This window comes from Salvelinus alpinus, chromosome 6, assembly GCF_045679555.1.
Source record: "Salvelinus alpinus chromosome 6, SLU_Salpinus.1, whole genome shotgun sequence".
Classification (NCBI taxonomy): Eukaryota; Metazoa; Chordata; class Actinopteri; order Salmoniformes; family Salmonidae; genus Salvelinus; species Salvelinus alpinus.
The window spans coordinates 18,532,359-18,548,919 of NC_092091.1; the positions used below are offsets into that span (position 1 = coordinate 18,532,359).

Here is a 16,561-nt window from a genome sequence, read left to right on the forward strand (position 1 = left end):
CTTTCAACATGGAGGTCATATGCTTGCATAATAAAAATATCAGTTGTCACATCGACCTTCGTCAAAGCTGTATCGGTCACAACAAGACCCTTCTGCGAGACGTGTTAATATAGTAGCACTGACTCACCGGTGGGCATCTCACTGGCCAGTTCCTTCCTCTTGTCAAGAACATGTTCCAGAGCAGCCTGCAGCTTATGAGGCAGAATGGAGTCCTCGTCATCCAGCTGGAGAGGAAAGACTGAGGTGTGAGAGGAAAGGATGACCGTGTCCCATGAGCACAAAGGTGTTGCTACATCTATAGCTGTAGACAACTGTTTAAGAGATATACAGTATGTTGTTGGTCTGTTGCTATAGGTACTGTTGTTAGAGGTGTATACCTGTCTGAGGAAGCGGCTGTTGCCGAGGTCGACCACCAGGACCTAAGGAGAGAGCAAAGGGCAGGGTGATGTCATTTCCTGTCAGTTTGGCAGCCTCAGCCCTTTCTCAGAGTAGAGCCATAGAGACCATTGTTTAATGGAGGAAAGAGTTGAGGTCAGGGGTACACACACACACACACACACACACACACACACACACACACACACACACACACACACACACACACACACACACACACACACACACACACACACACACACACACACACACACACACACACACACACACACACACACACACACACACAGTTAGCTGGGCTCGGGGGTCTGGTCTCACCTCCTCTATGGGCAGCTCTTTGAGGCTGGGCAGGGAGCTGGATAGCAGACCCACAATGAAGGGTGTGGGGGTACACACTATGTCCAGCATGGCAGGGGGCAGCACGGGGATGTAGGTGTGTTGCCAGGTGAAAGGGTAAAGTAGCGCAACCACCGCATGGCAGCACTGAGACAGAGTACTGCAGAGAGAGGAGAGAGAGCAGGACAGCGAGGGAGAGAGATGACTATTGTTGATCAAACACATTGCTCATTTATAATACTCATATACAGTGGGGAGAACAAGTATTTGATACACTGCCGATTTTGCAGGTTTTCCTACTTACAAAGCATGTAGAGGTCTGTAATTCTTATCATATCAATTGTGAGAGACGGAATCTAAAACAAAAATCCAGAAAATCACATTGTATGATTTTTAAGTAATTAATTTGCATTTTATTGCATGACATAAGTATTTGATACATCAGAAAAGCAGAACTTAATATTTGGTACAGAAACCTTTGTTTGCAATTACAGAGATCATACGTTTCCTGTAGTTCTTGACCAGGTTTGCACACACTGCAGCAGGGATTTTGGCCCACTCCTCCATACAGACCTTCTCCAGATCCTTCAGGTTTCGGGGCTGTCGCTGGGCAATACGGACTTTCAGCTCCATCCAAAGATTTTCTATTGGGTTCAGGTCTGGAGACTGGCTAGGGAACTCCAGGACCTTGAGATGCTTCTTACGGAGCCACTCCTTAGTTGCCCTGGCTGTGTGTTTCGGGTCGTCATGCTGGAAGACCCAGCCACGACCCATCTTCAATGCTCTTACTGAGGGAAGGAGTTTGTTGGCCAAGATCTCGCGATACATGGCCCCATCCATCCTCCCCTCAATACGGTGCAGTCGTCCTGTCCCCTTTGCAGAAAAGCATCCCCAAAGAATGATGTTTCCACTTCCATGCTTCACGGTTGGGATGGTGTTCTTGGGGTTGTACTCATCCTTCTTCTTCCTCCAAACACGGCGAGTGGAGTTTAGACCAAAAAGCTATTTTTGTCTCATCAGACCACATGACCTTCTCCCATTCCTCCTCTGGATCATCCAGATGGTCATTGGCAAACTTCAGACGGGCCTGGACATGCGCTGGCTTGAGCAGGGGGACCTTGCGTGCGCTGCAGGATTTTAATCCATGACGGCGTAGTGTGTTACTAATGGTTTTCTTTGAGACAGTGGTCCCAGCTCTCTTCAGGTCATTGACCAGGTCCTGGTTGGTAGGTGATCAAATACTTATGTCATTCAATAAAATGCAAATTAATTACTTAAAAATCATACAATGTGATTTTCTGGATTTTTGTTTTAGATTCCGTCTCTCACGGTTGAAGTGTACCTATGATAAAAATTACAGGCCTCTACATGCTTTGTAAGTAGGAAAACCTGCAAAATCGGCAGTGTATCACTGCCGTTCTCCCCTTGTTCTCCCCACTGTATATTGCTTTGGCAAAAGTGGCAACCACCCATTCATGCGAATAAAGCAGTTGTTGAATTGAGAGAGAGAGCGAGAGAGATGGGAGATGTATTTTTGGAAAGAGAGAGAGAACAGGGTGTCAACTACTAAAATCTAGTCAAATGATATAACCGCAGCATGTCTTCAATGTAGTTCCCGTTTCTACCACAAGATGGTGTTAGCAGATTCAAATGTGATTACCCAATACTTATTTTGGAACAAAACTGAACATTGCATTTTTTAAGCATGGCTTTAATGTATGAGGAATTGTAAAAAAAATGTTTTAAGGTAGTGGGATTTAACACTATAAAATATATACTGTGGGAGCGAATGAACTAACACCACACTGTTAACTTAATGCCTCCAATATGTGTGTCTGTTTTCATTTAATTAATTCAAAAACAATCAGTGATTGCGAGGCCAGGTTTCCACTCGTTTCAATGCAACAGTAGAAAAATGTCACAGTGGAACGACACACAATCTATTGTGGATTCACAGGCATTTCAGGTGGGTTTATCTCAAGGCACCCATCAATAGCAGGTGATTAGTAGATGCTAGTGTGTCAATTGGTTGCACAAACACCAGTCTTACAGCTTAACTTTCTACACTAACCCTGTCTCTGGCTTCCATGACATATTTCCAGAGAGAAATTATTGTTCCCTAGACGACTGTATAACACAACAGCATTCCTTCCTTAACACACTCTGTCTCTCTTTCTCTCGTCCAGGAGCCATCTGTCTCGTGTGTCTGTCCGTATTTCTGACCGTCCGTCTGTCTTGTGTGTCTCTGTCATATCCTTTTCACTGTCCGCTGCCTCTCACCTGATCCCACCTCACAGGTCCCAAGTCAGTAGAGGAGGAGCTAGAGAAGGTTGACTGACCCATAGCCCGGTCATAACCCCCCAAGCCCCTTGTTCCTGTCCCTGTCCCAATAGCCCCAGAAGTTTCCGTTTTTTAAAGATTTGAATGAACTGGATAGGTGTAAGCTACTGTATATGGTAATAGCTCCTCCTTATATAGTGGCTATTGTAAGGGTCTAGGGGAGGGGGAAGGGGGAAGGGGGTTATTTTTGGACAGTGTCCCACCTGAGTTTGTCAGCGGTGAAGAGGACCCTGCGCTCCAGCAGCAGAGAGGCAAAGACTCTGAGGAGTAGACGCAGCGACAGAGAGGAGAAGAGACACTCAAAATCTACATGCTCCAGACGAGAGTCAGACGGACGACACAGCTCTATCACCTGCAAGAGACAGAAGGAAAGAGAGAGAGACAAAAAGAGGGAGAGGGGAAAAGGAGGGAGAGAGAGAGGGAGGAAGAGAGAGAGAGAGGGAGGAAGAGAGAGAGAGAGGGAGGAAGAGAGAGAGAGGGAGGAAGAGGGGGATGGAGAACAAGAGAGAGATCTATATAAAAACCCTATACACATCTAGACAGGATTCATAAACACACACAGGGTTTAGCACCAAATACACATACATAGACAAAGTGACATGCTAACTAGATAAAGAAGACCTCAAGTCAATTATGTTTTGAATAAAGTGACATGGCCAGTTGAGGTCTGTGCTCTAGCCCCCCAACCCTGCTGTGCACAGCTATTCCCCCTCACCTCAGTGCCTGAGCCAGGCAGGAAGTTCTTGACAGTGATGGTTCTTCCCGGGGCTGGGAATGGAGCCTCCATGATGCCCCTCATGAAGGGCTGCACAAGGGCTGGAGAGATGGCCCTCCTCTTCTCCACCTCATCCAGGATCTGTGGAGTCAGACACAACATATACATAATTCAATATGGAATAGAGTACATTACAAAGTAAACTAAGCATTCTCAATACATACTGTATACACTATACACTCACACGCTCCCCTACATCCACAGATGTTTGCACATGCACGTTCACACAGATGAATCAGTAGCTCATTACAGGGGAGCCTAACCCACTATTCCACTGCGGTAACTACTTCAGCTGGGGTTCATGTGTCTCTGTGTACTGGGGCCAGGGCAGCAGCCCAACAAGCCGCGGTGGGAAAGTGGCAACCAGGGAGAGGGAGGGTGGGGCTCTGTGGATGCATAGGGTGGTCCCTCCCTGTGGGGTCCTTTATGTTGGCTCCAGTCCCTCTCCCTGTGGGAGGCTGTGGGTGGCTATACTGAAGGCCAGGGGAGAATCTCAATTGCATACTCCTCGCGTCCTGTCTCCTCACTTCTTTCTCAAAAAGGCCCATTGGAGGAGAAAGTCAGAGGTCCATCTCCTTCAAGGGGTTTTGAGAAGGAGGCACGGAGAGAGGATGCAATGAGTATGCAATTGAGATCTTCCCAGGAGTTTGGCCTGATCATGTGACCTGACCAGGAAAAACTGTCTCTCTTTGACCTAGGTGTATAGATCTATACACAGAAAATTCTCCAGTGTTAAATCAACGCTGAGTGTTAAATGTAACACTGTTCCAGGGTCTATACTTTTCATTGTTAAATGAACACACTGCTTAGTGTAAAGCCTTATTTGCATATTTCCCAGTGTGCCTTTCGAGTGAATTGAGTTACCACCCATGACTGAGTGTATTTGTTAGTGGCAGAGACATGGTTGTTGCATTCATTCATTTTCAGTACTGTGGTCTTCACCAAGTGAGATCCTAAGCAAACATGTTATAATTAAAATATAATTATTTAAGACAATACAATACGTATTTCATTTTGAGGGCCTAGTTATACCCTAATACAGTGGCCTTATTGCTGGCTTGTAAAGTAAAGTGTAATTCCTATTGGTATCCAGCCAGAGCGTCTTTCTGAACTCAACCTGCATTCAGAATGACTGCCAGGGTTGGGAAGACTAAGATAAAAGACTACCTAAAGCATCTAAACTGGAACAAAATTTCAGTTACGGGTGCAATAAGTCCAATGTACATGCAAAAACATGATATAATCTTTTTTTTTTTTTTTTGTATCTACCTGCAATAGAGCATGCTGGGAAATATGATAATGATGGACCTGGTTTTGGTTCAACTCTGTTTATTAATACCAACACTGGGGTTATTTTAAACCAATGAATGTTAATTTAACATTACAGAGTTAATTTAACTCTTGAATCAACACTATAAACGTTACATTGGAAAATCAACACTATGTAAAACTGGCCAATTTGCTGTGTTCGTATAGTATACTGTACCTTGGAGAAGAGGTCGAAACAGCCAAGCCGACTGACGATGCAGTAGACCTCTGGCAGCCTCCGGCTTTTCCCAGTGGGCTGTGGACACACAGCAGGACAGACAGATAGTTAGACAGGGTCAGAACAAACAGCACATCAGAAGACATGAGTACCTGGACAATACTTGGATTAGACCTGTGGAAATAAGGCTCTCCGTCTTGAATTTATATCGGTGCTTTACCTGGACTGAAATACTGTAGGTGCTGGTACTGATTTTGGGTACCGGTAGTATTTCAATTTAGGTGCAGGAGCTCCACAATACTTTTGAGCTAATATTCTAAAAGAGGAACAGGAGCTCAAGCAGTAGAAAATGTCAAGAACTGATTCAGATAAATAGAGTAACACCGCGTTTCCAATCACTATCATCACTCAGGTACGTGACAGGCCTACACATACTGTTAGTTGCCTACCAGTAAACGACGACAGTATCCAAACCGTCTGCTCCCGTCCTCACCGGTCAGGACGAAGGAGAACGTTTCACTGGAAAATAACATAATTCACACAGGTTGGAAACTAATCATATATTGGAACGATAAAACTGCTAAGAAATGGAGTGAGTTGTGTGTTGAGAATAGAGCACTCAAACCACTGTCAGGGTTGTATTTCAAAAAACAACCTCAACCAGCCAACTTTGAAAAATGTACTCCTTGCTTTTTCTGATTTAGGTCACTGACTGTGTGTGTTGAGTCAGTTACAGCACACCTCTTTTAAGGTGATCTTATTCATCAACTAGACATTGAGTTTTTGAATATCTAAAACAGTTGGCTGCATAGCCAGCTCATTGACCTTGCTTTGAGGAAAAATCCAACCACCCTGTTAAAATCAAACCAAATCAAATTGTATTTGTCACATACAACAGGTGTAGATAAAACAGGTGTAGAGTCAATGTACTGAGTCAATGTGCGGGGGAACAGGTTAGTCAAGGTACTTGAGTTAATATGTACATGTGACTATGCATAGATAATAAACAGCGAGTAGCAGCAGTGTAAAAAAAGGGGTGGGGTTAATGCAAATAGTCTGGGTAGCCATTTGATTAGCTGTTCAGCAGTCTTATGGCTTGGGGGTAGAAGCTGTTAAGAGATCTAGACTTGGACCTAGACTTGGCGGTACTGCTTGTCGTGCGGTAGCAGAGAGAACAGCCTATGACTAGGGTGGCTGGAGTTTTTGGCCATTTTTAGGGCCTTCCTCTGACACCGCCTGGTATAGAGGTCCTGGATGGCAGGAAGCTTGGCCCCAGTGATGTACTGGGCCGTACGCACTACCCTCTGTAGCGCCTTGCAGTCAGAGGCCGATCAGTTGCCATAAAAGGCGATGATGCAACCAGTCATTATGCTCTCAATGGTGCAGTTGTAGAACTTTTTGAGGACCCATTCTAAATCTTTTCAGTCTCTGGAGGAGGAATAGGCATTGTCATGCCCTCTTCACGACTGTCTTGGTGTGTTTGAACCATAATAGTTTGTTGGTGATGTGGACACCAAGGAACTTGAAGCTCTCAACCTGCTCCACTACAGACCCGTCGATGAGAATGGGGGCATGCTCGGCCCTCCTTTTCCTTTGTCTTGATCATGTTGAGGGAGAGGTTGTTGTCCTGGCATCACACTGCCAGGTCTCTGACTTCCTCCCTATAGAATGTCTCATCGTTGTTGGTGATCAGGCCTACCATCGTTGTGTTGTCGGCAAACTTTAATGATGGTGTTGGAGTTGTGCTTGACCACACAGTCATGGGTGAACAGGGAGTACAGGAGGGGACTAAGCATGCACCCCTGAGGGGCCCCTGTGTTGAGGATCAGCGTGGCAGATATGTTGTTGCCTACCCTTACCACCTGGGGGTGACCAGTCAGGAAGTCCAGGATCCAGTTGCAGTGGGAGGTGTTTAGTCCCAGGGTCCTGAGTTTAGTGATGAGCTTTGAGGGCACTATGGTGTTGAACGCTGAGCTGTAGTCAACGAACAGTATTCTCACGTAGGTGCTCCTTTTGTCCAGGTGGGAAAGGGAAGTGTGGAGTGTAATAGAGATTACATCATCTGACAATCAGTTGGGGTGGTATGTGAATTGGGGTGGGTCTACAGCACAATTGGTTAGGAGCCTGTAAAATGGCAGCCATCTCCTCCGGCGCCATTCTGCCAATCGTTGCTTGATGTCGTTAAAACCAATAAGGCCCTACTTTGTTCCTCAGTCCTACTCTCAGGGCAGACTTACTCTGCAAGCACCCACACAAAGACAACTCCTGTCAGAGTCGTGTGTATAGGTGGCAGGGAAGTCAGGCGCAGGAGAGTTAAACGGAATTTAAATGGAGACTTTTAATAAATGTCCACTTAACATGCTCCAAACACGAAAATGTACATACATAAAATAAACATGGGTACGAGGACCCGTCGCGCACCTATACACCAAGAAACAACATTTGACATAAAACAATCTCTGACAAAGACATGAGGGGAAACAGAGGGTTAAATACACAAGAGGTAATGGATGGGATTGAAAACAGGTGTGTGGGAAGACAAGACAAAACCAATGGAAAATGAAAAGTGGATCGATGATGGCTAGAAGACCGGTGACGTCGACCGCCGAACACCGCCCGAACAAGGAGAGGCAACGACTTCGGCAGAAGTCGTGACAACTCCAAAGACAGCTCCAGTCTGCCTGACAGGTGTGCGTTGACCAACCCTGGCTCTCTGACAGGCAGTGTGTCAGCCAGCTCAATGTCTTTGCCCTGCAGGTGTGTGTTTGAGGGGGCTCTGTCTGTATCTAAAATGGCACCCTATTCCCTATATAGTGCACTACTTTGACCAGAGCCCTATGGTCAAAATATTTATCGGGGCATGGACCCCCAATTTGTCGGGGAATGGACTTTACAAGGTGTCGAAAGCATTCCACAGGGATGCTGGCCCATGTTGAGTCCAATGCTTCCCACAGTTGTGTCAAGTTGGCTGGATGTCCTTTGGGTGGTGAACAATTCTTGATACACACAGGAAACTGTTGAGCGTGAAAAACCCAGCAGCGTTGCAGTTCTTGACCCACTCAAACCAATGCGCCTGGCACCTACTACCATACCCTGTTCAAAGGCAGATCTTAAATATTTTGTCTTGCTCATTCACATTCTGAATGCCACACACAATCCATGTCTCAATTGTCTCAAGGCTTAAAAATCCTTCCTTAAACTGTCTCCTCCCCTTCATCTATACACTGATTGAAATGGGTTTAACAGGTGACATCAATAAGGGATCATAGCGTTCACCTGGATTCACCTGGTCAGTCTATGTCATGGAAAGTGCAGGTGTACTTAATGTTTTGAACACTCAGTGTACAGGGAATAGGATGCCATTTTGGATGCAGCCTGTCTGCTTGTGCTAACATTCCAATGGCCCCTGTAGGACCCGTACCCTTCAAGTATATACTAGAGGGGTTTTATTATCTGTCTCCCCTCAAAAACACAATGTCACTTCTGGGAACAAAGCAGTGCTTGAGAGATTGACCTGGGTCTAGGTGCTATTGGGTAATGAAGAAGTGACTGGTGCTTTCCTAATACGAGGAGTGGCTAAAACACACTATTAGCAGCTCACTAGCGTACCATTCATAATTTGTCAAGACCTTATTTATGGGCTGAGTTCGTGTGTGTTTGTGTCTGACCTGGGGAAGTTGTCAACGGGGGCCCAGTCCCTAGCGTCAGGGAAACAGAACTGGGGGATGACCTTCAGTTGGTCCTCTGTTTCCCGCATGAACTTGAAGCTTCTCTCCAGCTGACACAGGGAGAATAACAGGTCAGCTGCAATACCACATCTGATATTATCTCACACACAAACTCCAGACAGAGAGCACACACAATCTAACACAACTACAGAGATGCATGTGCAAAACCCACAAAGACACATTCTGGTCTGGTAGGTCACATACAAAAACACCAGACACTTACTTGTGTTTTATACATCATTTTTTCACTGATTATATGAACAATGCATATCCAGTTGGTTGAGGACTAAGTGTCAGCTCTGCCTACCTTGAGGGGGAACTGCTGAGTGACCTCTGGTAGGTAAGGTGCTCCAGCCTTGGTCTTATGGAGGGCCACCACTATGAAGTACTCAAACAGCTTCCTCTCCTGTAGGTCCATCAGGTCCCTCTCCAGGGTCCGGTACCGCCCCGTCTGCCTCAACATGGACTGCACTGACGACAGACGCTGGCTGTGAGCTGAAACAACAACATACACTTTAACCAAAGGAAGGACATCCTCCAGACAATAATGCCCCCTCTACAAAGGAGAGAGTCCTATACATGTTTGTTTTACTATCCTTGTGAGGACCAAACAATTGATTCCCATTTAAAATCCTATTTTCCCTAACCCCTAACCCTTAACCTAACCCTAACCTTAACCTTAACCCCAAACTCATAACCCTAACCCCTAACCTTAACCCTAAACCTAACCCCTAAGCCTAAAATAGTAACTTTCTTTGTGGGGACCGGCGAAATGTCCCCACTTGTCCAAATGTTCCTTGTTTTAATATCCCTGTGAGGACTTCTGTTCCCCACAAGGATAGTAAAACCAAAACCACACACACATATATTTGAGATCTCCTCACCTTTCAATTTCTCCTCTGTGTCACTCTCCGACTCACTGTTCTCATCTGTCACTGCATCAAAGAGAAAAAAGAGTGAGAATACAAACACACGGTAAACAATGTGAACGAGAACATTTGAGTCATTCCGGAAAGTTTCCACACACAGCATAGTACTCATACACAATACACTCATACCACATTGTGTTTGATAAAGCAACACAACAATGAAGAATGGGTCAAACACAACTGACCCCAAAATGTACATGTGCCTGTAAAGACAAGTGGACACATACAGTATGGCGGAGTATTGTTCCTTTTATGGAGATATGAGGCATGGCTGTCCAAACTGTGTAGTGATGGCTGCAGTGAAATGAGTGCCTAGGGGGTAGGATTATGGGTGGGAGTGGGGGGGATACAGCTCTTGTTAACTTGAGGCCCCCCTTGATGTTCCTGGAAGGTCTCCCCCAGCCTCACCTCTCCCTGAGTTGGACTCAGTAGACAGAGACACCCTCTTCATGCGTTTCTTCCCTCTCCTTGCTTCAAAGATGCTGTTGATCTTCAGCACCATCTGTATTGAGGAGAAGCAGCACAACAACAGTCAGCAATCTTAGCTTCTCAGAACCACCCACTCACTATATAATTAACCTGGAACTGGGTGCCAGGCTAGTTCTGCTTTATTAGCCAACTCGTTTGTCATTACCATGCCAAAAAAGGCAATTACGGAGGTATTGTTGGCAGAGGCATTAGCAGACTGGCAGCCAGACTGGCAGGAACCACATAATGCTATTCAGAGCTTTTGGGAGACATTCTCTCTAGAGGAAATATATTATCAAAAGAAATCTTCTTAACTGTCTGTCTCCTGTCTAACCACATCATTTTAACTATCTCTGTCCTTCCCACTAGATTGGGACATATGAGAGGAGTAGACTGCCTGGAAATCAATGGGAATGGGGGGAACTTTCAGTAGCCTAGTATCCCCCTCTTTTACCCTGGGGATCTTCCTGCGCCTGCGGTTGTAAGGGTCTCCTGAGAGGTTTGGGGTGTCATCAGGGCTACTGGGGGTGGATGGGGGGCTGATGCGGGAGGGTGAGGAAATGCCGGTGTCCCGGTTGGCCTTGCGCGGGTCCAGGAGCTTGAAGCTGCGACGTTCAGAGTTCTGCCTGAAGAAAACTGGCTTTGAGGAGAGCTGGTGGGAGATAGAGGAGGAAGAGCAGGATATGGAGGAGGAGATGTGTATCAATATGTATGTTTGTTCACTTCTCTTGAAATTGTATAGTTTGCCTTTATTGCCTTTTGAAGATTAGTTCACAATCTAATCACTATAAGAGGTTGATCACTATGCTGTAACCACATTCACTATACGCAGAATGCACACTACTAGCAAGGAGAATTCATTCTAGTGTAACGTCTTATGTACCTTGGTTGGTGTGTCGGGGACTGGGCATGACGGGGAGGAGATGGGTAAAGAGCACTTGTTTCCAAGGCAACTTCTCTCCAACTCTATATCTTCGTAAGGGTTCTCCTTTGACGGAGGGTCTACAGAGGAATCAGAACAGAAAACATCCCATTAACACACAGCAACTGTCACCTCCATTCTACACTCAGCGACACACTGTGATCCTACCGAACCACGGTTCTAATGTCCAACGTTATTCATTTGACGGCAATCTTCTCAAATGAGTGCTCTATTTCATTGATGGTATGTTTTGGTTGTTTGCTCCAGATGTGCGTATGTACAGACCTGCCAGCAGCAGTGCTTGCTTGCAACCAAGCTAATATTTTACCAAGATAAACTGCATCAGTATGCGACTGATCCTACCAGTAACTCTAACCATGGCTGTGTGTGCAGACAAGATTGAGGCAGGGACAGACAGGCCCATTTTCCAGAGCCAGGGCTCATCTCTTCTCCCCTGTCGATTCATCCACCAGATGGACCTGTTGGAGGGGGACATCAGACAGGGACCGCGACAGCCAGTTCCGCTCCTCTCCATTCCTCCTCCTCCTCCTCCTCCTCCTCCTCCTCCTCCTCCTCCCCTCCAATCCTCTCCTCCTCCTCCTCCTCCTCCTCCTCCTCCTCCTCCTCCCCTCCCATCCTCTCCTCCTCTTCCTCTCTCAGAAAATCAAGGAATCAGCTAGATCAATGTCTGTTTCAAGTGACTAATATTACTGACTGACTATACTACTCGAAGTCTGTGCTACTGAGATTTAACTTAGTGACAGTTGTTGCTCTCTTTACCTGAAACAGCAGACTGGAGTTGTGTAGAGTTGTTAGGAGTGTGTATGGTGTAGACTATAGACAGCCCTATGAGAATACACTCAGACCTAGCCCAGTTATCGTAATGCACTGTCCCGCCTTTGTCTCTCTCTCTCTGTAGCTCCAGCTCTAGCTCTTTCTCCCATTGGCACTTATGAGTTACTTTACCCATGGGGAGCTGGGGGTTCGGTGGACCATGTCTGAGAATTCACTCTAAGTACTACACTGTGACACTGGAAGAAATGACAGACTAAGTATAGGCATCATCTAAATGCAATTAAAAACACCATTTGATTGTTATGGTTAAGCTCTACAGCACTGACCTGAATATACCTTATATTTAACAAGCAATCCTCATAACACAACAGTGTGAGTGATGAAAACCATAGAAATATGGATCATGTTGCTAAAAATGCCCCGGGGGACTAAGTCATGCAAATATGCCCCCCACAGCAGCCTCAGAGACAATCACACTGCAGACCAGCTCGCCTAAGACCTCACAAAACATGGAAAAGGCAGAAGGTGGGGTTAGGATAACAGAGAAAACAATAACGCAGGAACGTGGGTAAGAGCACCACCTGCCATTACTAATAACAATTCTGAAGCAGCGTGCCTCTTCTAAATTAAAAAGCTACAGAAACACAAAAAGAACATGCACAAAAGAAAACATAACCTTAGTTACACCTGGGTCGTGTTCAGTAGGTAGAAAACATTTTGATACAGAGTGAAATGGGGAGGTACTACCTAAACATGTCCAATAAAAACACAGCTGTTTTGTTTTTCACTGCAAAGCATTTTGCTACAGTGTACCCTACTGAACATGACCTCGAACTCTGTGGCAGTGAGTTTTCTCTGAACTCTTTGAGCAGAGGGGCCCATGGCCCAAGTCAACCCTTACAGAGGTCTTCCACTGTTCTACAGTGTTAGGAACATATAGGAATACCAGCATATGTGGTCCATGCAGGAAACCCACAACTATGGTGTTGCAAACCAACCAACAACTCCAACCAACTGAGCCATCTAGCCCATGTTATACAAACATATATTTAAGACCAGAGTGTTACCTTGGATATCCTCGTAGACGTTCTCCTCTGATAAAGTGCGTGTGAGGCCAAGTCGGGACTGAGCGTACCAGTCCACCCTGCTGCTCTCTGACGACGACTGCAGCAGATCCTCAAACTCATAGGACTTCCTGTAGGAGAGACACACACACACAGATCAACCAGGTGGGAGATATATAATTGTGTAAGCGTGAGTCATTATCTCTGGTCCTCTGTAACTCAGTTGGTAGAGCATGCTGCTTGTAACGCCAGGGTAGTGGGTTTGATTCCCGGGACCACCCGTATGTGCTCTACCAGTATGCATGCATGACTGTAAGTTGCTCTGGATAAAAGCACCTGCTAAACAGCTTATATTATTATTATTCATAATATTTTACTATAAGGGTCACAAATAATGCAGGTTGACGTTTATTGTCATGGGTGTTGTCCTGGAGGCAGAACTGAGCGATTTCCCCTTGGATAGGCCAGTTGCAAAGTCAAAATTGGCTATAATATAGAAATTAATGAAAACAAAAATAAGCTTTTTGGTCTTAATTTAAGGTTAGTGTTAGCAGTGTTAAGGTTAGGTTTAAAATCAGATTTTATGATTTTGTGGCTGTGCCAGCTAGTGACCACACTGCAGAGCTGCCTTCGGAACAAGATTCATGAAAAAAAAGGCTAACCTGCACAAATAATCTGGCTCTGGCTCAACTGTATTGGCTCGTGGTGAAAACACAAAATGAACTGTTTGCATATTTTCTCTCTACTTCTGGGACCTGGGTAAGAGCTAAGAAAGACACCTATTTCTGTCTCGAACAAATACCCATAGAAAAGGTGTGCGCGAGCGCACACGTGTTTGTGTGTTTGTGTGTGTGTGTGTGTGTGTGGTGTGTGCCTGCATGCATGCGTGTGTTGTGTGTAACAGACAGACAGACGGACGGGCGGGCGGGCGGACGGGCGGACGGACGGACGGACGGACAGACAGACGGACGCTTCTCTTGGACAGCTCTGAATGCCCGTCTCTGTGTGTTCTCCAGAGCTGCCTAACAGTCTGGCCCAGTGGGGAAACAGACAGCATCTCTTCCAATAGTCTAGCTATTGTACTGTAAAACTCCTAGAGAAAGACTAAGGCTGCACCCAACATGACACCCTATTCCCTGTATAGTGCACTACTTTTGACCAGAGTCCCAAATAGGCTCTGGTCAAAAGTAGTGCACTATTTAGGGAATAGGGTGCCATTTTGGGCACACTCTGACTGAGGTTGACTTCACAAAGGTTTTGGAAAATACAGACTTCAGCAGTGTGAAGCCTCCACATATGGTTTGGAATGTTACACAGCTAGACTTGGGCTAACAATAATGCAGTCTACTGAAGAAATCAATTGAAACATTTGAATCCACATTTGTACTTTCGTTGGATACTTGAAAACATGTATTGTGTTTTTAGAAGCCTTTTGTTTTTGCAGGTTGTGTTTATTGGGTTGAATGATTTCCACTAGATAGGCCATCTAAAAAGTCAGAATTGGCAATGTATTATCAAAATTCCTGAAAACAAAAATTAGCTTGTTTTCTTTAATTTTACATATAGGTTTAGGATTAAGGTGAGCATTGTGGTTAAGGTTAGGGTTTAGGTTAGGTTTCAAATCAGATTTTATGACTTTGTGGCTGTGCCAGCTAGTGACTACCTTTCAGAGCTGCCTCCAATACATGAGTCATCCCAATAAATGCCAACATCCGCCTTTAGTGTCTCTTGTAGGATAGTTTAAGAACACACATTACACACGGACACTTCATGGCTAGCTGCTCATAAATGGAAGGTACTCTAACGCAATGCTATGATAGAGCCATAGAATTACTCAAACATAAGCCATTGATATTCCAAGGGCCACTCTACCACAGACACACAATGTAATATGTTATTGTTTCCTGCCAGGAGACTCTTGGCATGGTTTCATTGGTCCATGTGTACATTCCACAGCTCCAACCAATGACCTCATCCTCTAGAATGCTGTGATGAGTAGAATGAGGATGACATCATCACCCCCTCTGATTCATTGCAGATGTGCAGAATGAGAAGCTAAACTGGATGACAGGATAAAGTATGTGGGGTTGGGGAAAAACATGTACGGGCAAAGATGTCACTAAGAACTTTGTCAGAGTTTACTTAAAATGCTGTACGGATAGAAAATACTGTACCACCGACCTTTTGCTGTGTAGCAATGAATTAATCTGAATCTGAGGGTGCTGTATTCCCTCCCATTTCTGTCTCATTTCATCTCTGTCTGGTCTCTTACCTATTGCTGCTGTCTCTGGTTCTGTCTGCCCAGGGTCTCCTGCAGACTCCTGGAGGGGGGCAGGTGGGTAGGGGAGGCGGGGGGATGGAGGGCAGAGGGGGCAGGTTACGTCTCCCCTTGCCAAGGCCCAGGCCCAGGCCTGAGGCGGGGGTGCTGGGTGGGGTGTGGTGCTGGAAGGTGCGCTGGGGTTTGGGTAAGGGGTTGATGGAGGGACTGGCAGCGCCAGGCTCAGTGTACACGTTCTCAGGGTCACCTGACCTCCGCCGGCGCGTTGACCCCGCAACTTCCAGCGTCCCAAATATGGGCTCGTTCCCCTTCCTCTCCGCCCCCTCCTGCTCCTCCTGGGAAGGTGGGCAGAAATAGTTCCCAGGCAACACCAAGGAGGGCTTGGTGGAACCCTCTTTCATGGCCTGCTCCAGTTTCTTAATGTGAGTCAAAACAGACTTCTTGTCCTTGGCTGTCTCAGTGGATTTACTACTGCCTCTGAGGGGTCCTCTATCCAGTATCACCTCTCTGTCCCTGGTAGTGAGGCCCTCAGGAGACTTAGGCCGTAAATCCCCCAGCTTTCCTGAGTTCTCCTTCCCAGAGTCCTGCCTATCCCAGCTGGCCAACCACTTACTGTCGGACCTGTGGACCTCTGAGGTATTGGTGGTCTCCTTCTTTCGCACAGTCTCTGGTTCCTTCTGTGCTGTGTTCAGCGGGCATGGACCACTTCCAACTACAGGGGAGGTAGAGGAGGTAGGGGCGGTCTCCTTCTTTCCCTCCCATTGGGAGATCTTGTCCCGGATGCTGGCGCTGGTCTTCAGACCCGCCGGGGTCTTATTGTGTTTGCTACAGCCGCCCAGTCCATTCTCCATGGTGGTACGGGGGTCCGAGGTGGTTCTTTTGTGAGCGAGCATTGTGTCAATGGTGCCTGGCCCGTCCAGAGAGGAAACCAGGGGAGAGAGGGGCCGCTTGGAGGTGTCCCTGTCCCCGTACACCACGTCTGGCCGCTGGGGGACCACAGACTGAGCCTCAACCTTCAAGCCGCAGCACTGGAGCCTGCACACA

At 46.3% G+C, this 16,561-nt stretch overlaps 1 protein-coding gene across 2 annotated transcripts in view; it reads right to left on the bottom strand.

The window, feature by feature from the left end:
* LOC139578285 (DENN domain-containing protein 2A-like) overlaps positions 1–16,561 on the bottom strand; it is a 53,412-nt gene that overhangs the window by 3,223 nt on the left and 33,628 nt on the right. For both annotated transcript variants that reach the window (XM_071405686.1, XM_071405685.1), the window contains 15 exons: positions 15,512–16,552; positions 13,243–13,370; positions 11,342–11,460; positions 10,913–11,110; positions 10,399–10,492; positions 9,946–9,996; positions 9,369–9,556; positions 9,002–9,111; positions 5,783–5,852; positions 5,334–5,411; positions 3,788–3,928; positions 3,276–3,424; positions 715–892; positions 378–419; positions 128–224 (listed from right to left, as the gene is read on the bottom strand). In XM_071405686.1, the coding sequence (XP_071261787.1) occupies positions 128–224; positions 378–419; positions 715–892; positions 3,276–3,424; positions 3,788–3,928; positions 5,334–5,411; positions 5,783–5,852; positions 9,002–9,111; positions 9,369–9,556; positions 9,946–9,996; positions 10,399–10,492; positions 10,913–11,110; positions 11,342–11,460; positions 13,243–13,370; positions 15,512–16,552 (2,684 nt within the window). The remainder of the gene's footprint in view (positions 1–127; positions 225–377; positions 420–714; positions 893–3,275; positions 3,425–3,787; positions 3,929–5,333; positions 5,412–5,782; positions 5,853–9,001; positions 9,112–9,368; positions 9,557–9,945; positions 9,997–10,398; positions 10,493–10,912; positions 11,111–11,341; positions 11,461–13,242; positions 13,371–15,511; positions 16,553–16,561) is intronic.